General features: G+C 40.5%; 1 protein-coding gene across 1 annotated transcript in view; it reads right to left on the bottom strand.

Moving 5' to 3' along the window:
* The window catches only part of RAD51 (RAD51 recombinase), a gene marked incomplete in the record, with an annotated part of 432,211 nt that overhangs the window by 226,325 nt on the left and 181,352 nt on the right, over nt 1–24,534 (bottom strand). Inside the window, 1 exon segment of the mRNA XM_044074184.1 lies at nt 14,334–14,428. Within this exon segment, the coding sequence (XP_043930119.1) occupies nt 14,334–14,428 (95 nt within the window).

Below are 24,534 nucleotides of genomic sequence, written 5' to 3'. Positions count from 1 at the left end.
TCCTAACTTAAATTCACACTTTATATTTCAACTTCTTTTTGACCTTTCCACTTTATCCATTTTCTTCAAATACTCTCCACCACTCTTATAACCAGGTTCTATACAAGTAAGTAGCCTAGTGTTATTACCCCTACTATCCTTGACTCAGCTATAAAATTCCTTCCCTCCTGTTCTAGTTTGAAATGCTTTCCAATTACCGACTCCTTCACACTTACCCCTCAATTTTTATTTATTCCCAACATCTATACTGTAGCCCTCCTTACTCATCTTACAAGTCATATATAATGTCTGCTTGTCACGTACACTGCAAGTGATTGGTATGCACACTAAATGTTTTATATGCTGAATTCAATATCATATGTCATCACAAAAGAAATATCAGTTTTGTCACTACATAATTACATGTTAGTACTTAGAGGTCTTAACGGTCTATATAATGAATCTTCGTAAAAACATTTTGCCATAAGTATCTTTAATGCATCTGTTGGAGCTTTCCTCTCCAGGCCTCAACTGAAAATGGGCTCTGTCTAGTCATACATTCCCAGTACTCAAAGACAAATAAATACACAAACCACACCTGCACTTATTACATTCATTAGTTTATTTCTAAAAAACGACAACTGAATGAGGCGTTCGGTTACCAAAGAATAAAAAAAACTACAGCGATACAAAACGCCACTGGAATCGCTTATCCACACTACAACAATCAGCCGAAATCCTTTACACGGGTTGAAAAAAACACTATCCACAACTATGGTAGACAGTAAAACCATTCAAAACATTCGGAAAGAGACCATTCAAAACATTCGGGGAAGAGCAATTTCAAAATTTTTCGTCAGGAGTACAAGATCAGCAACCAAACCAGTTGGAGAAGGGGAGGGAAATGGAAAAAGAAAGATTTTCGACATTAGAACGAAAGGGAAGTGAGAACTTAATAGGAACATCTCACAACTACACAGAGGTCTTAGAAAATGATCTTAATATTAAGGAAGGTGTTATTTCTAGTTACAAACACTTTAAAATATTCAATTACACTCAAACATGTCTAGATAAAGCACACTTCAGCCTTTTGTCTACGGGAATGAAATTTATTCCCATAACCTGTTTCCGACTAGTGGATTGTTTGAGTGAGATCAAACTATACATTAAGAAGTTAAATCTAGCGTTGATGTTAAAGGATAAAGGGGAAAATAATTTGGTGAACAACAATGTTTTAAAAAAGAAAAGTAGTTTTATGGCAGTTATGAATTCCAATGTACAGTTGTATGATAGGCTGGTAACGTAGCAGATTTACCAGTTTAACAACCGAAGTACAAAGAAAAAATTAAAATATAATTTAACAGTGGAAGAAGCAGATGTATTGAAAAAGCTTAGAACAGACAACAGTATACGGGTTATGAAACCTGACAAGGGTGGAGGTATTGTGATATAAGATACTTTAGAATACAGTATAAAAATGCATGACATCCTTCATGGTTCAGGAAATTATGAAACAGTATCTTTGAATGAGATCAATATTGCTTATAGACGGATAGATTTACATATTAAAGAATTTCTTTTGGACAGACGGATATCTGAGGATTTATACAATTTTTTAAAAGTTGAACATCCCACATTGGCGACCCTTGTGGGTATACCAAAAGTTCACAAAGATGTAACTAATCCACCATTTAGACCAATAATATCTGGTAGTAAATCTAAGACTTTCCCTTAGGAGTGGCAGTGGATTCCATGCTTAAACACATTTATAGAAACATCACCCATATGGTTAAGGATTCCTGGGAATTTTTAATGAATTATCCAGTGGACATATGGAATAAAGACCTTGTATTCACATCTATTGATGTGGTTGATTTATTTTCATGCATTCCTAGGGATGAAGGAATGGAGGCCTTTACTAATAGTATTAGAAAACACAGTTCTCTTGATTGGGATACGGTTTGCTTGATAACAGAACTCATGTCCATAGTACTGGACCATAATTACATATACTATGAAGGGGAACTTTTTAGACAAACAAAAGGAGTTGCTATGGGGGCATCATTTGCCCCCATTTTCGTAAACCTTGTCATGCTTGATTGGGAAGAAGAGAAAGTATTTAAAAGTAAATTTTATAATAATATTAAACACTATTCTCGATTCTTAGATGATACCTATATTCTATGGGAAGGTGATCAGGATTCCTTCAATACTTTCATGGAATATCTAAATAGTAGTAGTGAATTTTTGAAATTCACATCTGAGAGTAGTGTTACAGGAGTGGCATATATGGACACTTACATAACCAATGATGGAACAGGTTTAAGTCAAGGATTCATAGAAAAAACACTTTTTGTAACTCATATGCTGAATACAATAGTAATCACCCTAGAAAAACACTTTTTCTAACTCATATGTTGAATACAATAGTAATCACTCTAGAAAATTAATGTACAACATCTTTAAGGGGCAATGTATCAGAGCAATGAGAATGACATCTAATTATGGGGATATGATAGATAAAGTTAGATACATCTTTGATTTATTTAGAGACAGAGGATGAGAGAAGTTACTGAATATGTAATCAGCGAAAGGGGAAAAAAATATGCACTTTATTAGGAGCTAAATATAAAGACGAACAAAGAAACAGTGATATAAGGAAAGAAGGAAAAAATAATAAAACATATAACAGAGCTTGTATTTTGGAATATGGCCCACATACTAATCAAATTAAGGAAATCCTTAGTAGAAATTGGCATGTACTGTTGACAGACCAGGAGAAGTTGGACATCTTAGGCCCCAAACCGGCATTTGTTTATAAAATGGGGAGCAATTTGAAAATACTTTTAGAAAGGGGCCTCGAAGTAAAAAAGGTAGAGAGGGTCACACATACATCGAGATGTGGCGCATGTAATCAGTGCTTCGCCATTTGTGAGGATACAGGCGTGACACTGAATAATATTAACAGGACAAAAATTTGTTTTAAACAGGGCAATTGTAATACCAAAATGGTCATATATCTAGCCAAATGTATGACATGTTCAGCATACTATATTGGAAAAACTGAGAGAAATTTTAGGAAGCAAATTTATTCTCACTTATATAGTATTAGAACCAAGGATCAAAACAATGCACTGTTTAAACATATAGATAGTCAAGGAGATGAGCGTTATTTTAAATTTGCCATCCTGGAGAATGTGGTGACTAATCCCAGGGGAGGCAGCAGCAAAAATGTATTAGCTTACAAAGAGGTATGGTGGCAGTTACTGACTGATGCAGCGACTCCACCAGGTTTAAATGAGCACATACCGGTCAAACCCTTATTAGGAAAAAGGGTATTGATAGTATACAAAATATTTTATAAGCACACACAATGTTTTGTAATGGTTATACATTGTTTACTGTGTATTTTTTTATATTTTTACATATATTTTTTATAATGTAGTAAAGTTGTTTTAGGGTAGTAATTTTTGTAATAGACACGAGTTGGAACTTTTTTAGGGTATTTTCAGCTTTAAGGAGCGGATTATTTTTTTGGCGCCATCAATGAATATTTAAATATTTAAACATTCTTTATCAGCTGTTTGAACGTTCTGAAGAAGCTCACGGTTAGTGAGTGAAAGCGCTTAACGTTATATGGATTAAAACTGTTTTTACTGTCTACCATAGTTGTGGATAGTGGTATTTTCAACCCATGTAAAGGATTTCAGCTGATTGTTGTGGTGTGGATAAGCGATTCCAGTGGCGTTTTGTATCGCTGTAGTTTTTATTTCTGAAAAACGGTTTGAATACGTTGCACTACAAGGCACACACCTTCTTTGATTTTGAAAAAATCTGTACCCACTCAATCCCAGATAACTTTTTACTGAATACGTTTTCATTTCTTCGTTGTTGTTAGGGTATCCTCTGTATATATCACCATTATCTGCTGCTTCTACAACAGTCAACATACCTGGCCAATACATTATATCTCTTGCTTTTTCTTCACATTTCACTATTCTCAGAAATGATTCACACATTCTATCCATCATTCGCTTTCTCAGCTGCTGGGAGCTATTAAGTTGGCAGCTTTAAACATTAAAGCCTGAGCACAATTTGCACCTTTCTTTAAAGAAAAATGAGACAATTTTCTTCTGGTGATTTCTACTCAGGCTACTATTTCATTGCAATGTCTTTCAGTAATTGCATTTTTAACTCAGTATTAGTATCATCTCTCTTTAAATTAAAAAAATTTAAAAACATATTTATTTATTTTTAGTCATTAGTAATGCCAGTGTTGCCCAAATAATTCCACCTTCTTCTAGCAGCTCTTTAGGCTTCTCTGATACATATATTCAACTATGTTGAATATTGTGCATGTTTGATACAGTATTATTACTTTCAAATCACACTTCTAAAGTTGAGTAACTTTCTCTATAATCTCCTAGGTGCCTTGCATAGCCATGCAAAAGTTTGTGGCCGGTTTCAACCTGAACTTCTTTGGTATTTATGATCTTTCCTAAATCCATAAACTAGTGATTTCCCCACACTCAAAACAGGCACAGTAAATAGCAGTCCTTAGCCAGAATGTCTTTACAAAAAGACTTGTTAATCATTTACAGGATCATGAAGGACCTCAGAAAAAATCTTTGACAAATACAACAAAAGTTAACTATAACGCAACAGCAGTACGAAATTCATCAATAAAAGCCAAGTACAGAAAAATGTCAAGCTAGTTATAACTTGTCATTCTCTGAAGTTACCTGGAAGGGAACAATAAACAGACCAACTCATAACAGATGAAAACAGTATAAGCTGCTTTCCCTTTAAGCTAAATGTCATAATGAGGTCTTAGGCAGTGGAAGGAGTTCATCGCTACTTTGGAGACATCCAAAGGCTCTCAAATTCTGGCAGAAAGGGGAGTCATCCACCTGTGCTAGATTCTCCTAGATAATGGATTTTACAGTAGCACTGATCCTTAGGATGAACATCAGATAAGCTATGAAAACTACCCAGCTGACATAAGAAGGCAATCATTATTGACATTCTTTGTGGATGAGCCTACCTTTTCATTGAAAATCATTCAGCATTTTTTTTCCTGGAAATTTTCATGCAAATGACAGCCTCACTATTAAAATGCCAATAATGTCGCACATAGACTAAGTGTACTCACACATTGTGGTACCAATTTTCACTACGCACTAGTGAGCACATATCTGCAAATCAAAATAAAGTTTCCCACTCCCATTGCAAAAACAAGATGTACAAGATTATACATGCCGAGAGGGGGTGGAGCCAAGATGACTACGTGAAGACAGCACTTTTTTAGAGTTCTGTAGTATTAGTCTTAAATACAGGAAAATAATTATTCAATTGAAATAATTTTATATGGGCGAATAGATAACAACTTGGACTATTTATTTTGTTATTTTCATAAAGTTTCACAAGAATTCTCCTGTCACTTTTACTTGGAGATTGAACTACTGAATGAAAATGAGCAGTTAAAAACACTTTCATGCTGATTCATCATTGAGAAAGGTCTTACATCCACTCTTCAGGAATTATCTTTGAAAATGGATGGATTTCAGGAGAATTTAGAAAATCTGAAAGAAAATTGCTTCATACAAACTAGTCTTTAAAGAAATGTTACAACAACAGTAAAAATAAATCTGGATATGGAAACTGCTTTGAATGACATGGATGGTAGACTGAAGGAAGAAGAAACACAAACTGATTTTTTACTAAAACAAAATACCTGGCTTTTAAATAAAATAGATGATATGGAAAATAGAGAAAGGAGATGTAACATTAGGATCTTTTGGTCTTCTTGAAAAACTGAAGACAAACACTTGGATTCCTGAAATATAAAATCTACAGGAAGGTCTATCATATGTTACTATAAGAGCTCACAGAGCTATAGGAAAACTTAGGAAAACCTATTCCTTCACCAGCTTCACTTCCGAGATCTACTGTTGTAAAATTTATGTCTTACATACACAATGAATTAATACTTAAAACAGCATGGAGGAAAGCCCCCTTGAAACACAAAAAAAAATGTAATCAGATTTGATAATGACTACTCTGCTAAAACAATAGATCTGAGAAAGAGTTGCTGGCCCCTTGTGAATATTCTTATACAAAAGGGCATTAAATTGCATATTCTCTTTCCAGCAAAAATAAAAACACATTTATCCAATGGAATAAGATTTTTTAATAAATTTGGAAGAAGCCTCTACATTTGTCAAAAATAACAATCTTATACTTACAACAAAAGACATAGATTGGTTATCTCCCACTTTGAAAAGAACCACGGACAAAGTTCCATGGACAGATATGAAGAAAAAGAAACAAAAAACTGATCCAATCTCAACTAATATCAACAAAACTTTCAGCTGTAAAATAACTTTTCTTTTACAAATGGTTACGTCTACTTGAATTGAACTGAATTGAATTATTTTTTTTTTCTTGTTCCAGATGGGATATTTAAGTTTGTAACACTGTCACTTAAAGTGATTTAGATTCTCTAAAAAGTACAGTTTTGTACCTACCATAAATGTAGATGTCCGATAGGTATGCATCTGCAGTCCTTACATATGGGTTGTCCTGCCTCAGGCAGCCCTTCGGTCGGCCGGATTCCAAAGTCTGGGTCCGGCGTCGGCTGACGTCGCCCTCTCCCCGACGTCAGAGCGCCTGGGGTATAAAAGCGTCAGCCAACGCCATCTTCCTCAGTTTTTCTTGCCCCAGATGCCAGGTGCCCTCTAATGAAGGCTAAATTTGGAGAGATGCAGAAATTCCAAACATGCACAGTAATATATATATATATATATATATATATATATATATATATATATATATATATATATATATATATATATATATATATATATATAACAAATACACCATAATAGATAACCCCAGCTAGCTAGAAAGAGGGATAACTACTCAAGGAATACCACAGAGGGGTAGGAGGGAGGGAAAACCTGACTGCAGATGCATACCTATCGGACATCGACATTTATGGTAGGTACAAAACTGTACTATGTCCTTCAAGGATGCATCTGCAGTCCTTACATATGGGTAGAATACCATAGCTAAACTGGGGGTGGCAGGATCTAAGAAAAGGATGGTGTAGCTAAAATGCCCTGCAGGACTGCCATAGCAAAACCTGCTCTGGATCTGGAATATAAGGGTAAGTTATAATGTTTGGAAAATGTATGCACGGAGCTCCATGCAGCAGCTTCTAAAATGTCCTTGGTAGCCACCCCTCTTAAGAAGGCTGTGGAGGTGGCTGTGGCTCTGGTGGAATGAGGTCTAATGTTAGCTGGCACAGTCTTGCCATGAAAAGAGTAACAGAATCGAATGCAATTCCCTATCCATTTTGAAATTGTCTGTTTGGAAATTGCTTTTCCTTGTACACCAGCAGCATATGCTACAAATAGCTGGTCAGATTTTCTGTAAGTCTTAGTTCTGTCCAAGTAGTAGCGCAACTGTCTGTGAATGTCCAGAGTATGCAGAAGTTTTCCTCCTTTGTTTTGTGGATTTGGAAAGAAGGTAGGCAGGTGAATAGCTTGGTTCAGTGAGACCCTGGATACCACTTTTGGCATGAATGAAGGATTGGTTCTCAGTGAGACTCTGTCCTGATGAAAAATAAGAAATGGTTGTACTGCCATAAGGGCCTGCAACTCAGATACTCTTCTTGCTGAGGTTATGGCCAGAAGGAAGGCAGTCTTCCAAGACAGGAACTGTAGTTCTGAAGATGCTGCTGGCTCAAAGGGGGGTAGAGTTCATTTTTCCAACATGAAGTTAAGGTCCCATGTAGGCACTGGTGGTTTCCTTGGAGGATTGATGTTTTTAATTCCCCTTAGAAACTGCCTCAGGAGAGGATGAGAGAAGACAGGTGGATCAGTATTGTATTCTGCTGCAATTGCTGAAGCATGAATTTTTATGGAAGAGTAAGAAAGGCCATTGTGGAGCATTTCTGCCAAGTATTCCAGGATATGTGCCAAGTCCATCACTGTCGCATCTAGGCCCTTTGTGGTGCTCCACGTGTGAAATCTTTTCCATTTGGCTGCATATGCCTTTCTTGTGGAAGGCCGGCGAGCTTCCATGATGATGTCCTTCACTGTCTTGGATAGCTTATCCTGGTGAGTAGTCAAGGTATTCTCCAGGCTGTCAGCTGCAAGGTTTTCAGGCGGGAGAGCAGAGTTTTGTAATTGTGTTGTGTCAGAAGAAGTGGCCATAGTGGTAGAGGCCACGGTTTCGTGCATGACATGCTCCTTAACAGTGGGTACCAGTGCTGTCTGGGCCAGTCCGGAGCTATCAGAATCACTTTGGGCTGCTCTGTCCTGATCTTCAGCAAGACCTTGGTCATTAATGGAAGTGGTGGGAATGCATACACTGTTAGAATATTCCAGCTGAAAGAGAGGGCGTCCACTTTCCATGCTTGTGGGTGATATGTCCTTGAGCAGAATTTCTTCAGCTGATGGTTGTGGTGGGAGGCAAAAAGATCTATGTCTGGCCTCCCCCATGATTGTGTTATCTGAAGGAAGATGTCTGGGTGCAGCATCCATTCGTGTGGATCCATGATATTTCTGCTTAGGCTGTCCACCAGTATATTGTCTTTTCCTGGCACAAACTGGGATTGCAGCTCTATATTGATTTTTAGGGAAAGTTTCCAAAGATTCATTGCCAGCCTGCAAAGAGGGTAGAAATGGGTACCTCCTTGCTTGTTTATGTACCACATAACTGTGGTATTGTCTGTCCTTATTAGAAGGTGTCCTTGATGCAGAAAATGTTTGAAGGCCTCTATTGCATGTATCGCCGCCAGCATTTCCTTTTGGTTTATGTGCATGTGCAATTCTTTCTGTGACCATAGTCCTTGAATGCATCTGCCCTCCATGTGTGCTCCCCATCCATAGTCTGAAGCATCCGTTGTAATGGTTTGGCTGATTATTGGTTTGCTGAAGGGCAGACCCCTGTTTGACTGGCTTGCTTGAGCCCACCACAGAAATTCCCTTTGAAGGCATGGGATGAGTGGTATCAAAGCTTCTAGGCTGTGACTGTGCTGACACCATAAGCTCCTTAGGTACCATTGTAGTTTCCTCATATGTAACCTTGCTTGTGGAATTAGAAGAATGCAAGATGCCATGTAACCCAGGGCCTGCAGGATTTTCCTTGCAGTCAGCTGAGTTTGTCTCGTCAGATTTTTGAAGTAATCCGGTAGTTGTCTCTGTTTTTCTTCCGTGAGAAAAGCCATTTGGGTGATTGTATCTAATTTCGCACCCAGAAAAGTTATCCCTTGGGATGGAGCAAGTCTTGATTTGTGAATGTTGACTGTATATCCCAGAGCCTGAAGTAGGCGGATGGCATAATTTAAGTGTTTTACCAAAGTTTGTTGGCTGTCCGCTTGTATAAGGCAGTCGTCCAGATATGGGTATATTTGAATCCCCTGAAGTCTGTAGTGTGCAATTACTGATGCCAGGCATTTCGTGAATACTCTGGGCGCAGTAGATAAGCCAAAGGGCAATGCTGAGAATTGATAATGCTCTGAACCTGCAAGAAATCTGAAGTATCTTCTGCAACTTTGTCTGATAGGAACATGCAGGTATGCCTCCTTGAGGTCTAGCGTTACCAGCCAAGACCCCTTACCCAGCATGGGAAGGAGTTGCTGGAGGGTCAGCATTTTGAATTTTGGAACAATGAGGTAAGTATTCAGTGCGGACAAGTCGAGAATAGGCCTCCATTGTTTTTCTTTTCTTGGGACAAGGAATAGTCTGGAGTAAAATCCTTGGCCTTGTTCTGTGAGAGGAACCTTTTCTATAGCTTTCATTTGCAATAGGTTGGAAATTTGTTTTAAAGCCTCTGCCCTTTGATTCGGTGGCAGGTTTGGCATGCCTTTTCTTTTTGGTAGTGTATGAAAATGGAACCTGTATCCTTTTGTCTATTATTTGCAGTGTCCATTTGTCCCTTGTAATACTGTGCCAATTTTTTGAGAATAAAGATAGCTTTCCGCCCAAAGGTGCTTCCAATTGAGCCCTGGTTGGCGGGGTCAAGGTAAAGTCATTGAGTCTGTCCCTGTGCAGCAGTTGTAGGTCCTGCACTACCTCTCTGGTTAGGAGGCTGCCATTGCCATCCTCTGTAGGAGCATCTAGCTTGCCCTCTACCTCTGGCATGCCTGTTCTTTCCTCTTTGAAATCTCTCTGTATCTGGAAAGGACCAATTCTTAGAGGGCCAATTTCTGCTGAATCTTGGTGATTGGACCTGTAGAAAATCTTTGACCGTTTGCACAAATGTAGCCTTTTCCTCAAATTTCTTCAAGACCTCCTGAGCAGTGGAACCAAATAACTTTTGCTTTTCCAGTGGTGCATCCAGAAGCTTTGCTTTAACATGATGTGGCAGAGTTTGTTCCTTCAGCCAAGCATGCCTACGTATGACTGCACCTGTCATTGCTGACCTACATGAAGCTTCCAATGCATCACAACCACACTGCAAGAAATGGTTGCTAACCTGCTGGGAGTTATGTACCAGATCCTGAAGTGACTTGCGATCTAGGGGTTCAGGTGAAGACAGTTTCTTATGCAATTCATCTAACAAATACTCTTGGTACTGTATCATATGGAATTGACAGTTTAATGCCCTCATAGAAAGAGTGGAAGAAGTATACACTTTTTTACCCCATCTCTCTAAAGCCCTGGACTCCCTTTCAGAGGGGAGTGGGTTTTTAGTAGTGGCAGCTGCAACCCCTTTAGGGCCCTGGGAAATAGTTTCGGGGTCAGCAGAGTGGGCCTTGTAAAGGAAATGATGTGAGTCCGGGACCCTGTAGTACCTATCTGGTTTGACAGGAGCCGGAGGAAGGGAGTCAGGAGTAATGCTAGACTTAGAGTACACATCATCAATGACATTCAAAACAGGGGGAATAGCCAAAGGTCTATGTTGAGGTAAATGCAAAAAGGTCCTTAATCTCTTCCTGGAATCAGAAAAATCCTGGCCCTGCCATTTGAAATGCTCTCTCATGGAGTGAAGGGTCTCCCCAAAGGACAGCTCTTCAGGAGGGGAGGCAGAGGGAATAGATTCCTCTGCATCAGAATCCTCATAGGCCGTAAAGGCCTCCACCTGGAAGTCTGAAAGAACAGAGCCATCTGAAGCGTCATCTGAGGACTGGGGATCAGTGGGCTCAACCCTGGGCCTTTTGTCTAGAGGAGGTTGAGAGCCCCTGTCCGGGTGTGGCGGAGAGCTCCTAATTAAGGAAATAAGGTCCTCAGCTAAACTTAAAATCTGTGAACCTGTAGTGGATCCCTGAGGAATAGCCTTGGGAGTCAGAGATTTTGGCTGTTTTGCAGCTTTAGCCCTTGTGAATGCCTTTATGGACATGGATGCAGGAGGCCTGGCTGCTCCACGAGCTGGTGTAGTTTTGTCTAGGGCAATGGTGTCGGAAGTTTCCTGAACACCGGTTTCTGAAGGAAATTCTATAACCGACTCAGAAGAGGCCTCCGGGGCCGAAGTTGTTGGTTGTGTGGTTTCGGCGGTCGGAAGCACGAAGGACTCTGTTTCAGCCGAAATCGAGACACTCGCGGTAGGCCTAGGCGTGGTTTCAGCCGAAACCACGGTCCGCGTATGTCGGTCCTTGTCCTTCCGTTTTTTGGCTAAATGAGAAGTCGGAGTCTCCAACGGCATATTGTAACAAAAACTAGCCCCAAGAAATTCCTCTGCAAACTCCGCCCGACGTCTAAGAGTGCATCGGTTGAAGGAGGCACAGGCTATACTGGCCGAGACGTCGTGTTCTGGGCCTAAGCAGGGGAGGCAGTAAGAATGGAAATCCTTATGAGGTATTTGTTTCTCACAAGTTAAGCAATTATTAACTTTAAGCGTTTGATCTGACATCGGCTGAGGCAAGAAAGAGTCCCCAACGGGGTACTTAGCTTTTGAAGTCTTCGGTAGCTGAAGTTACAGGAGCTGGCCGACCAGCACTTGCGAACTGCTTCTTCTTCGGGCACCACGCGGCAAGAAAGACTGAGGAAGATGGCGTCGGCTGACGCTTTTATACCCCAGGCGCTCTGACGTCGGGGAGAGGGCGACGTCAGCCGACGCCGGACCCAGACTTTGGAATCCGGCCGACCGAAGGGCTGCCTGAGGCAGGACAACCCATATGTAAGGACTGCAGATGCATCCTTTAAGGACATCTTCTAATTTCAAAATGTTAAACTGGATAGATCCTAATTACAACTCCAATTGGAGAAAAGTTTACACTTAACTCTCCTTAATAACAAGAATAATATATTATCCAATCACTTTTCAACTAATCCAGATAATTTTTTTTGGCATTATCTTTCTAATTTAGTTCAGTATAATATTTTTTTTCTTCTACAGATTCACGTTAAATTCTATACTAATTTTTTTAGAAACATAATTATATCTAATATAGATGTCAATCTGGTTTGAAGCGATAATACCCTTTTAACATTACCAAAAAAAAACTTTCAATAAAATTCATGGCTGTCCACTGGCCATTCAGGAAACCAAGAATTTTACATATTGGCATCATTCTTTAAATAATCTGAAAGCTAAATAAGTTAAACTTATTGCTGAATTTAACTTAAAACCTCACAATTGGTTACTATTACAAAATGTGAAAATTCATATACAGGAGCTATGTCCAACTATTTCTCACTTTCAGTTTAGAGACAACCCTAAATTGATTATTTTATATATGAAGTTATATACAATACCTCAAAGATTGATAAATTAATTTTGAAAACTATAAAATATTTAATAAATATGAAACTAAATTTAAACTAAAATTCTGGAATCACATTACTTTAGGTTATACCTCCAACTTTACCACAGAATAAATTTCAAATGTTACCTTCTATTAGGTATACTTCTTGGTCTCATTACTGGTGTGTATATATGGTAATTTTTACACAGTGCCTTTTTAACACCAAACAAATTAGCTAAAATAAATGTAAATAATACTATACATGCTGGAGATGACAACAAGAATGTAAATCTGATTGGAGACAAATATTTTTTGGCTGTTCCTCTTTAAACTTGTATTGGTATAAGATAGACGATTTTAAAAGCCTTATTTACTGACACTTTCTCATTAAGTTTATTATCTTATTTAATGTAAATGAGGGGGTGATTTGAAAAATGTCAATTTCTGTCCCTATGGTCAATTCTTGCAGTAGCAAGGAAACAAATTACTAAGAAATGGAAAAGATATAGTCACTTTCTTTTGAAGACTTTCCACCCTTCTAAAAAGGAACAGCAGTCAAAGAAACTAAAGTTAAATAACAAAGTGTATTCTATTCCATTTACAAATACTCCTTGGAGAAAAGTGGTATCTCTAATGACTTTTTTAAAACTAATTCTGTCTCTAATACTTAGGTTTCTAAAGAAGAAAATGGAAATTTTAATGATAAATAGAGCTATATTGCCTCTGTATATAGTTTAATTTCTTTATTTGTAATTTCATTATTCTAGCATTTGTACAACAATATTACTGTATTGGAGTACGTACATATTGTTTTGTGAAAAAAAATTTCTTAATAAAGCTTGACTATTAAAACAGAGGAAGGACAAAATAAAAAATTATACATGCCAGACTTTCAGAGAATTCCTTCAGTCAAGGATTGGTTATGAATCAACAGTATTTTGTCAGTTCACCTATGCCAGAGTGGGAAAACGTTTTCATAAGTGCTACAACCCCAAAGTAGGGACTGCATGCATCAGGCTAGCTATACAATCTGGTGAAATGCACTGAATTTGGCAATGACTATCCAGATTAGCAATACTGCATATTAGATATGGGATGGAATAAAGGCAAAGCATAAAGTCCAAAATCCCACAGATGACAGCTCACCTCAGCCACATTCACAAACCAGTTGACAGCTTCAGCTAGCCAATGGGTGAAAAATGGGTAAAAAAAGAGTGAAGAAAACCTTGATCATCTGCAGTAAAAGGCAACAATAATATATTGTAAATGGTCATTTTCCCCATGTTTCATTTCTTCTTTACATCATCTGCCAACAAAGCAGGCACGAGTCAAAACAAAAAAATAAGCACTTTCTCTTTCATGTCTTTGTTGCCTGGGAAGTTTAAAAACATTATGAAAGAGCTATACACACAATATAATAATGCTATAAAAAAATGGCTAACACCAGATTGTGCCATAATGCACCCCCCAAGGAAATGATGCTTTGTGTAGCAGTTTTTCTTTCCGCAGCTCAGTGGTGTAGAACATTTTGTTAAGGAAATATCTTGCAAATATTCTATTTCGTGATGCAACTAAACTATATGAGAGAAAAGAACACTGCTGCTCCAGAAACGAATACCATTTGTTACTAAATATGCAGAGTTGTAAAAGTGATACAGACCTTTCAGCAACAGCAAGTAGGCGTTCTGGACGGAAAGTGCCTTCTGTATCAATGTACATAGCTTTTCCTTCTCCTCCACCTCGATCAATTGGGAGCTGTAAAGGAGTAAACTTGTCAGTTGATGACTGAACAGTACACCACATCCAATTTTATTCTTGTATACTTTTCATTACATGTATAATGTGCAACATCAATACTTCTGAAGTTCTGCTAAGGGAGAGATTCAGTCTTGTATCATATACGATAAGACCCTCTTTGGATGGCACTAGGCTGGATTCCTCAATGACATCAAATGGTGTGGTCAAGAACATTTGCACACACATACCAATATACAAGATATAAAATGTCAAAAAGGTAAGCATACACATCCCTGAACTTGCCAGCACTATTTTGCAATTCACACATATCAGATCATGTTCTTGTCCCTCTAAGTAAAGCCCAGTAATGGCACACCTATCACCAGTCTAAAAAGTGCCTGCCACTTGAAGGAGCAGAAAGAAGACTCTGACTTACTTAACATCTAGTAAAGAGCTGGCTGTCAAAGTCTTCACAAAAGAAGCTCCACAGAGCTGCAGGCATAAATTTACACAGGACCGAACAGCAAGTACTAAGCAGTGCTTCATGACACAAGATTAACTTCGCCAATGATTCATCAAGAAGAGTTCTCAGTGTTAAACCAATTTTGCGTGTGTAACTGCAGCACAAATGCAGAAATCCAAAACACAAGCTTGTCATTCATACATTACCTACCAGACTTCCACACAAATCAAAATCTTATATGCAATTCAACTACAAAGCAACAGCTAGCACACTGATGAAAAAGCAGGGTGCCATCCTTCATCAGCAGTGACTCAAGTTTAGTGAATAGGTAGGGAAGGTTAAGCAACCCAGAAACATTGGTCTTTTTCCAGGAAAGAGGGAGGAGCCGCTGTAGAGCAAGCTCCTAAATGAGGGGGATAAAGCACCAGCTACCACTAACAAGGTTTGCAAGGAAGTATTAGGATGGTGCACAGACAACTGTGCAAGCCTGCTCAAACATCCTTACATGTGTGGCTCTTCAAAAACAGCAACAAAAAAATCCCTAAAAGGAAACCAAAGCTAGCAAAGCAGCCATCATCAAGGATCTACAGGAAAGTAAACACACATTAAAAGGGGAGGGGGGCATCTTAAAAAAAAAAAAAAACACTTTAATAATATTCCATCTCATAAGATGGCTCAAAAGTGTGGAGCAAAAGAAGCTAGACAATGAGTGCTGGCTGAAGGAATGCAGCCTGCAAAAAAAAATAATAATAATATAGAAGACAGATTTGGCAAATAGCCACTAGAACTTTTTTCTTCTCTGATCATGATTCTTGAATTTACACAGTGCAGGTTTAAAACTTCACTTGCTTGTATTTATACTATCCTGCAAATAAAGAATGTACAGGTATGTGAAACGCTTACTAAAACTCTCCTCTTCCTTACAAAATAGGTAAAAAGTATGTTGCTACTCCACCTTTGTTAGAGCAAACTCTACAGGTGCTCTCATACAAATCACATGCAATGCACAAATACTCCTAACACTCCTAACATTCATAACCACCCCAAACAACCACTCATTTCTATATGCCTCGAAACCTCTAAATCACCTCTGTGAGTAAAGAATATATATATATATATATATATATATATATATATATATATATATATATATACACACACACACACACACACACACACACACATATAAAGGTATGTACTTACCAATAACAATATAGCATCATAATTTAAATCCATACACTGCAAAAAGAGAACTAGTCAACATATACGGGTTTGAACTGGCATCTTTGTAAACTGTCCTAAACTCAAGCTTCTCTTTTCACTCCCATGGTGCACCTCTCCTCCCTCCAACTCTACTGGTGACTTAGAAAGGAGATTATTTCTTTATAATTATTTTTCCAGATAATCTCAATCACCAGTTCCCAAGGCAGGTCTTTAGTTTTGCATTACTTAGGCTCTTCTTCCGCCGCTCCTTTGGTGAAAAGTATTCGCTATGACAATTTGCTCCTTAGTTCTCACTGCTCTTTTATATTTAAGACTACCCTGCAAGTTTGCGGAAGTATTGCATGACCAAGTAGTTTACTTTCAGTCACTTTTTCCCCATAGGCAGGCGTTACTCCCTTTTCCCCCCATTTTGCACATGGAGTCAAGGTAGCAGTAGCCATCGTGTGCAGCCAATGCATTGCTGATAAAGTGGTTGCAGTTATTAACGTTGTATGTTGTTAACTAGAAAGGTATTGGTTCTTGCACTTAGTGCCTTATTCTTTCTGCTTCAAATTCAAAGATTTTACTAAAAATGGATAAGGCCTCAGCTTAAAAAAAATGCACCCGATGTAGCTACATGATCCCCCCAAGATACACTTGACACAGGTTGTGTAATTGGGGGTGGCTCATTTGTCAGCAGATTGCAAATTTTTTAAGAACTTTGAATTAAGAACACTGCAAAAACATAAAAATAAGCTTATTTTAAAAGGTCTTCTTCCTTCATTGAGGAGGAAAGGAAGGAGAAAACCAGAAGTTAGGTCCAGGAAAAATGGCAGACTTCCACACCAATGATTCTAAGAAAGGACCTTAACTCCCTCCCCCCCCCGCCCCACCCCCAGGACTACTCAAGACCAAGTTCCCAGCATCTCGTTCAGAGAAGAGTCAACAGGTTCTCCTCTGAATGGGAGTTTTCTAGATATTTAGAGTTTCAACCATCTCTAGCATTATGGGTTCAGTCCACTTAGGCTGACACAGAATTCCACTGTCAAGCCTGACTAAGGCAGGATGAAGAAGGCCTTGTTCAATGCCCAAAACTGAACTGCATCACCTTTCTCCTTCTACTTTCAAGGTGGCTAGAGAAGTACCTCCTCCCTCAACCTCTCATGCTCCTGCCCTGGGACAGATGTCAGCACTAGGGGGCACTGAAGTCAAATGTGGTAACAGTGGCCTTTCATTAGGAGCAACACATTTAGTTCCTGTGGCATCAACGACAACTCCTTTGGTTATAAAAACCACTAGGCCTGACATTACTGATGTTGCTTGCTGTGCTCAGGGATTGAACAAACCCCTTTGAGGTCAGCTGGGACATGTAAAATCATGAGTAGGCAGGCCTGACTCAGACTTTGTGGTTTTACATAAAACTTGAAAGCATCCTTTGTCAATGCCACATTTAATGGAGCCTCCCTCTTCAGACCAAAGGTGAAGGTAAAGTTGCTCAAAAGCATGCAAGAAGGGAATATTCTGGCAGCTGTTGAGGTCAAGAATAAAGAACATTTTGTTTAAGAAGTCACCACCACCAATACAAGTAGTGCTCTGAAACTCAGAAGGTCAGGAGGGGGTGAAGTTTTTCCAATGAGCATCACTCAACAGACAGAAGCAGACTGCAAAACCAGGGGTTCCATAAACACCCCTCCTGAAGACTTGACCAACTGCCCCCTTGCTGAGGCAGTCATGGGCTGGATAATCTTGTATCCAACTGCATGGGTGGCCACCACACAGAACAAATGGATCAGGGAAATAATTCAGAGAGTCTATTCCAGAAGCTATTCAATTCTCTTTTTGGAGACTACAATGTGTGTAACCTATGCATTCCGGAAGTTCTACTTTGCCAGACGCAAGCAGCAAAATTCGAGGTATAAAATCTGCTAGTAAAAACAGACATCTAAGAGGTCCCTTTAGACCAGGGAGCATCTAAGGTTTGCTCCAGATTCTTTTTAGTTCTCAAAAAGATGAAAAACATCAAGCCAATACTATTCTTGAATGGCCTAAATCTTTATAGAAGGAAAACAAAGTCCCTGATAGTCGCAGTGCAGTCAGTCCCTTCCCTTCCTTCATGAGGGAGACTAGGTGTGAATTTTGAACCTGCAGGATGCCTACCTACATAAAGAGAGCAAAAGGGTCCAGAAAGTTCTTACATTTTTGACTGGGTATTAAACAACAGTTCAGACCCAGCCCGTTGGTCTCACTACAGAGACCAGGGTATTTACAAAATGCATTGCAGCAGTCATAGGTAATTTAAGATGCTGGGAATAAGTGTCTTGTTATACCTAGATAACTGGTTCGGGCTGCAATCTCAAGATTCTCCACCTTGCACAAGAGACTGCTCACTTCACATGCCCTTACAAATTACAGTGACCACTGCAAAGTTGGAGCTGAAGACATCACACTATGACCTTAAAAGGCAGTTATGTAAGATCACCAACTCTCAAAGCATCAGGAATAAGGCAGATCTAATTACAGGATGAGAAAAGTACAGTTGTGTACACTTACCATAAATGTAGATGTTAGAGTGTATTCACTGTTGCAGTCATCACATTTGGGTTATCCCCACCAGGGTAGCCCTTGGCCGGTCCAAATACCAGAGACTTAGTATTTTTGCATCGGTAGCTGTCGCTTCAAGACTGACATCAGGTCGTCAGGAGTATAAAGCAAGGCAGCCGACACCATTACATCAGTTTTTCTTGGCCTAACCGTTAGGAGCCCCCAAGTAGGAGTTGGGTTCTGGTGAAAAATAAATACCAATATGTCCCTTGTAAGTATTGAGAATAAAAGGGGGATGGAGGGAGGGAAACTAGGACTGCAATAGTAAATACACTCGAACATCAACATTTATGGTAAGTGTACACAACTATACTAAGTTCTTCATGTTTCACTGTTGCAATCATCACATTTGGGTTGATTCAGGAAATGGGTGAAGGCAGTCAAGGAATCTACGGGCTGGCTAGGATGCCTTACAAGACTGCAGAGGCAAACCCTGCCCTGGATTTGGAGAAGATAGGCAGGTGGTAATGCTTGGTAAAAGTGTGAAAGATTTCCAGGTGGCAGCCTCCAGGATGTCCCTGGTGGGAACTCCTCTGAGGAAAGCTGCAGAGGTGGAGGCTGCTCTGGTGGAGTGTGCCCTAACCCCCTTGGGGGGAGGCTATCCATGTTGTTTGTAACAGAAGTGGATGCAGTGTGCTATCCATTTGGAGATCGCTTGTTTGGAGATGGCTTTGCCTTCTGTCCCTGTAGCAAAACTAATCAGCAATCGATCCAACTTTCTGAAGGATTTAGTCCTGTCTAGATAGAATCTGAGCTGCCTGTGCACATCCAGAGAGTGCAGAATCCTTTCCCCCTTGTTCTGTGGATTAGGAAAAAAGGTGGGCAAATGTATGGATTGGTTGAGAGCTACACTGGACACCACCTTGGGCATGAAGGATAGGTTAGTTCTGGGGGATACCCTGTCAGCATGGAAGATGATGAAGGGTTCCACAGCCATGAGTGCTTGTAGCTCAGAGACTCTTCTGGCTGAAGTGATGGTCAGGAGGAATGCTGTTTTCCAGGAGAGAAATTTTAGCTCTGCAGAAGTTGGTTCGAAACGGGGCAGGGTGAGTTTTTCCAGTACAAAGTTAGTGTCCCAAGCTGGTGTTGGTGCCCTTCTGGGTGGCCTCAAGTTGCTGGCCTCTCTTAGGAACTGTTTGATTAAGGGGTGTGAGAAAAGGGGCTGCTCAGTGGGAAAATGAGCAGAAATAGCAGAGGCATGAATTTTTATAGAGAAGAAAGAGAAACCACTGTGTAGTAGGTCAGCTAAGTAATCCAGGATGAGAGGGAGGGAGGGCTGTGCCGTATTGGCTCCCTTATCCTGGATACAAGTGCAGAACCTTTTCCTTTTGTCAGCATAAGACTTTCTGGTGCTAGAGCGTCTGGCCTCACGGATAACATCTAGAACCTGTTTACTGAGGTTGGCAGATTGGTTGGGGGTGAGGGAATAAGCCAAGCTGCCAAACTGAGTGTCTGCAATTGGGGATGCATGAATTTCCCTCCCCTCTGGGTCAGGAGGTTTGGAATCTGAGGAAGATGCCATGGGGGCCGTGGGAACAGGCTGTGCAGCAAGGGGTACCAGTGTTGCTGGGGCCAGCCTGGAGCTATAAGAATGGTCCTTGGTTTTTCCTCCTTTATTTTGAGCAGTACCCTGGGGATGAGAGGTAGCGGAGGAAAGGCATAGACCCATAGACTGACCCAGGGGAAGGACAGGGCATCCACTTTCCAAACCATGCAGTGATGCTCCCTGGTGCATAATTTGCTGAGCTGATGGTTGGTGTGGGAGGCAAAGAGGTCAACTTTCGGTGTGTGCCCCATTTCTGAATTATTAGGGTGAAGGTTCTTCTGTTGAGCTGCCACTCATGTGGGTCCAGAAGATTTCTGCTTACTTAGTCTGCCAGAGAGTTGAGAGAGCCTGGTAGGAATTGTGCTAACAGAGGCTGTGTGCCAAAGGGTCATGGCAAGGCTGCATAGAGGGTAGGAGTGAGTCCCTCCCTGCTTGTTGATATACCACATCACAGTGGTGTTGTCTGTTTTGATCAATAGAGTCCCTAGAGAGAGAAGGGGCTTGAAGACTATCATGGCGTGCTGCACAGCCATCATCTTTTTGACTGATGTGCAGAGGGATTTGCTGCAGGCTCCATTGGCCCTGTATGCATCTGCCGTCCAGGTGTGCACCCCAAGCATAGCGTAATGCATCTGTGTTGAGGGTCTGGGCGGCGGTGGGTGGTGAAAAAGATAGTCACTTGTGGTGGGAGCATGCTCTTGCCCACAAAAGAAAATCTTTTCTGAGGCAAGGAATTATAGGTAGAAGAGTTTCCAGGTCTTGAGAGTGTTGACACCAAAGGCTTTTTAGGTACCACTGAAGTTTCCTCATATGCAGTCTGGCATATGGAATGAGTAGTATGCAAGATACCATAAACCCCACAGCTTGCAGGATCTTCCTTGCAGATAGCTGGGGCCTAGTGGCTAGTTGAGAGAAGTAGGTTGTCAGGAAACTTTGTTTCTCTAGTTTAAGGTATGCCATCTGGGATGCCATGTCCAGGCTTGCTCCCAGGAAGATAATCCTTTGGGTGGGCACCTGTTTGGATTTCTTTTCGTTAATTCTGTACCCTAGGGAGGTTAGCAGTGTCTTTACAAAAGCCAGATGTTTGAGTAGCTTTTCCTGGCTGTCTGCCTGGATAAGGCAAAAAGAAAAAGTACCTGTTTTCCGGCCCTTCTTGCGTGACATACAACAGAATTTTGTCAGTTGATTGCTTAGAGAACAGGCAAAAAGTTCTACTTGTGGTGTTTCCCACAGATGGATCAAATCTTGTAAGACTCCCTGATTCAGTTTCCTTTCGTAAGGGTATTTCCTAATGCTCTTCACCCTGCCTCACATACAATTTTACCCTGAGAGGATACAAGATGCCTATAGAGTGAGGCTGTTATAAAGCTATTTCTCCTGCTAACATGGCTAGTCTGTACAGGAAGTAAGATCTGGTTCCCCTTGCTTATGTACCACACCACTGTGGTGTTATCTGTAAACATCTGGAGGTCCTGGAGACCACATATGATTTAGAGAGTTGAGAGCATTTATAAGAGCTAGCATCTCTCAAGTGGATGTGTTTCGGTCTGCCTTTTCTGTTCCAAAGACCCTGTACTTTTATGCCCATTGATATCGTTACTCAACCAAAGTCTGAGGCATCTGTTGTGACTGACTGCAGGAGCAGGAAGGGATAATGGGAGACCTGGATTTTGAGAAATTTGGTGTCTCTGCCATATTATCTATCTTTTTACAAATCCTAAAACTGTAATTTAAAAAGTCAATGGGCGCTGATGCTGGGACTAACGAGATTCCATATACCCCTGTATCTTTCTCATGTTGCAGTTTGCTAACAGTATCACAAGAATCATAGATGCCATGAGACCCAGAATCCTGACAAAAGTACAATTATGTAAAATCTTTCCATTACAGTAGATGTTTGTCACTGCTGCGTTATTCATCACCTCTGGGATCTCCTGCCAAGGATACCCCCAATGTCCTGCCAGTATAGCAAAGCTTTTATTACCTAGGGAGAATTGTACATCAGATGTATGCTCCTTGAGCAAGTATAAGGCATAAATGTGATGCAACTCCACTCCCAACTCACACCTGAAGCTACCCTGGAGGACTAGGACCCCCAGTGGAAAGGAAGACTTGTATGCCCTGAAAAAAGAAGGAATGAAGAGGAGAGGAACCTCTAGACCAGTACAAAAATATTACACATGCAAAAGAAAGAGAAAGGGGGGTATGAAGGAAGGAGTGAAGACCGCAACAGTGAAAAGGAGGACATCTGTACCATGTCCTTCCATATCACTGTTGCAGTATTCATCACCTCTGAAAGGTTACAAAAACTACAGTGAAGGCAGAGAGAAGGAAGGCAAGGAGGAGCCCTCCACAAACCCATGTAGGATAGTCTTGTCAAAACTAGCCCTTGCTCTGGAAAGGACATCCAATTTGTAATGTTTTCTAAGTGTGTGAACCAAAGACCAAGTAGCAACTTCAAGAGCAGAGCTGGTGTCCAAACTTTTGAAGAAAGCCCCTAAGGAAGCCACTGCTCTGGTAGAATGAGCCCTCACAGAAGCAGACAACGATTTACCAAGAAAAGAATAACAAAAAGAAATGGCCTTAGAAATCCGGGAGGAGATGGCATGGTTACAAACTGCCAAACCCAATGTTCTGGTATGAAAAAAAACAAAAACATTGATCAGATTTAAGAAAGGCCTTTCTTTTGTCTAAATAATATCTGAGCTGTCTGTGCAAATCCAAAGTATGAAGAACCCTCTCACTAGCAGATTGTGGAAAAGGGAAAAAAAAAGAAGGAAGAAGCAGAGAACTGCAAATATCTCCTGAACAGAGGGTGGATGGGAATGCAAAGTAAGCAACCTTCAGATCCAAGGAAACCAGAAAAGCTTGCGCGAGCAACAGAGGAAACCGTCTGAACAGATACCATTAAGAAGGAAGGCATTACAAGAAAGGGGATCAGAAAATAAAGATCCGGAACAGGTCTCCAAGATCACTCTTTCCTGGGGATTAGAAACATCCTGGAGTAAAACCCCAAATCCCTCTCTGTCTGTGGAACCAGTTGAATGGTATCCTGGTCCAACAGAACCTGAAAAATGAAAAAGCTCTTCTGTCAGGGGTTGAAGAATTACAGAAAAGGAGGGAATGGCCTTCCAGGTCATAAAATAACCTTGACGGATAATGGAGAGAACACAGGTGCCTGTGGTGATTAGCTGCCAAACTGGGAGAGAAAGAGAGAGAGACAAAAGAACCTGGCCAACAGGAAGAGAGGGCAGTCAGAAAGCTGTACATTTGTCAGAAAAGGACTACGTTTAGGGCATGGGAATTTGAGTAGGCTTGTCAGAAGAAATTCAACTAGCAGCCTTCTTACCTTTGGAAGGCTGTCTAGGGAACCTATACAAAAAGCAGTATTACTAAGGTAGTTCCTCCAAAACGTGGGAAAAAGGGAGACTGAGATCTACTTCAAATCTTTCATGACCTTACCTTGATCCTGTAAGGTCTTGAAAAAGTCAGCCACAGCAGTATCAAACAAATTCTGGTCATCCAATGGAGCATCCAGAATTTTTGCTTTGATATCATCTGGCAAGGCCTGAAGGTGAAGCCAGGGTACAGCCTCTTCACACAGCCAGAGACAGCAGCCCTACAGGATGCACCTGCTGCATCATAACTGCATTTAATAGAGTAACGGGCAACCTAAGAGGGGAAAATGAGCAAGGAGAGAGCTGAGGCTTTAACCTCAGTCAGGTATATCAAAAACAAGCTTCCCAACCTGGAAAAGGAGAGTATGCACCTTGTCACAACAGTCTGGTAATTGATGGCGCAGAAGGCACATATAACAGAAGTACATTTTTTTTTTTTTGTTTTTAACCAATCCTCTCCATGGCTCTACTGTCCTTAACAGAAGGAAAGAGCTTGGAAGACATGCTGGAGGGATAGATTCCTGTCCCAGAGACTTCCCATGCTCTGGAACAGGCTACCCATTCATGTCAAGTAAAGCTCCTCATTAGCCCTCTAAGAAAAAACAGGAAATTCACCCCAGGGATCACTGTTGTGGCTCTGCTCGACAGGGGCACAAGAAAATATTTTTTTTGGGATGGTGAAAGCCAGGGAACCGCATTTGGCTAGGCTTACATAGGCCTTAGGGCTGATAGCCTAGTACATACTTATGAAGAAGGCAACAGTGTAGAATTCTTATCAGTAGAAACAGAAATCATTGCAGGATCAGAAGAAGGGCATTTATACAGGAACTTGCAGGCATCCGGCACCTTACAAAACCTATCAGGTAACTTAAAGAGCTGGAGGGTGAGAATCTGGTATCAGGGAAAACAGGAA

The sequence above is a fragment of the Protopterus annectens genome, chromosome 6.part0 (assembly GCF_019279795.1).
Source record: "Protopterus annectens isolate FY-2018-M chromosome 6.part0, PAN1.0, whole genome shotgun sequence".
NCBI classification, from domain to species: domain Eukaryota; kingdom Metazoa; phylum Chordata; order Ceratodontiformes; family Protopteridae; genus Protopterus; species Protopterus annectens.
The sequence above is the reverse complement of the archived record's forward strand: the minus strand, read 5'-3'. Positions and strand labels throughout refer to the sequence as shown.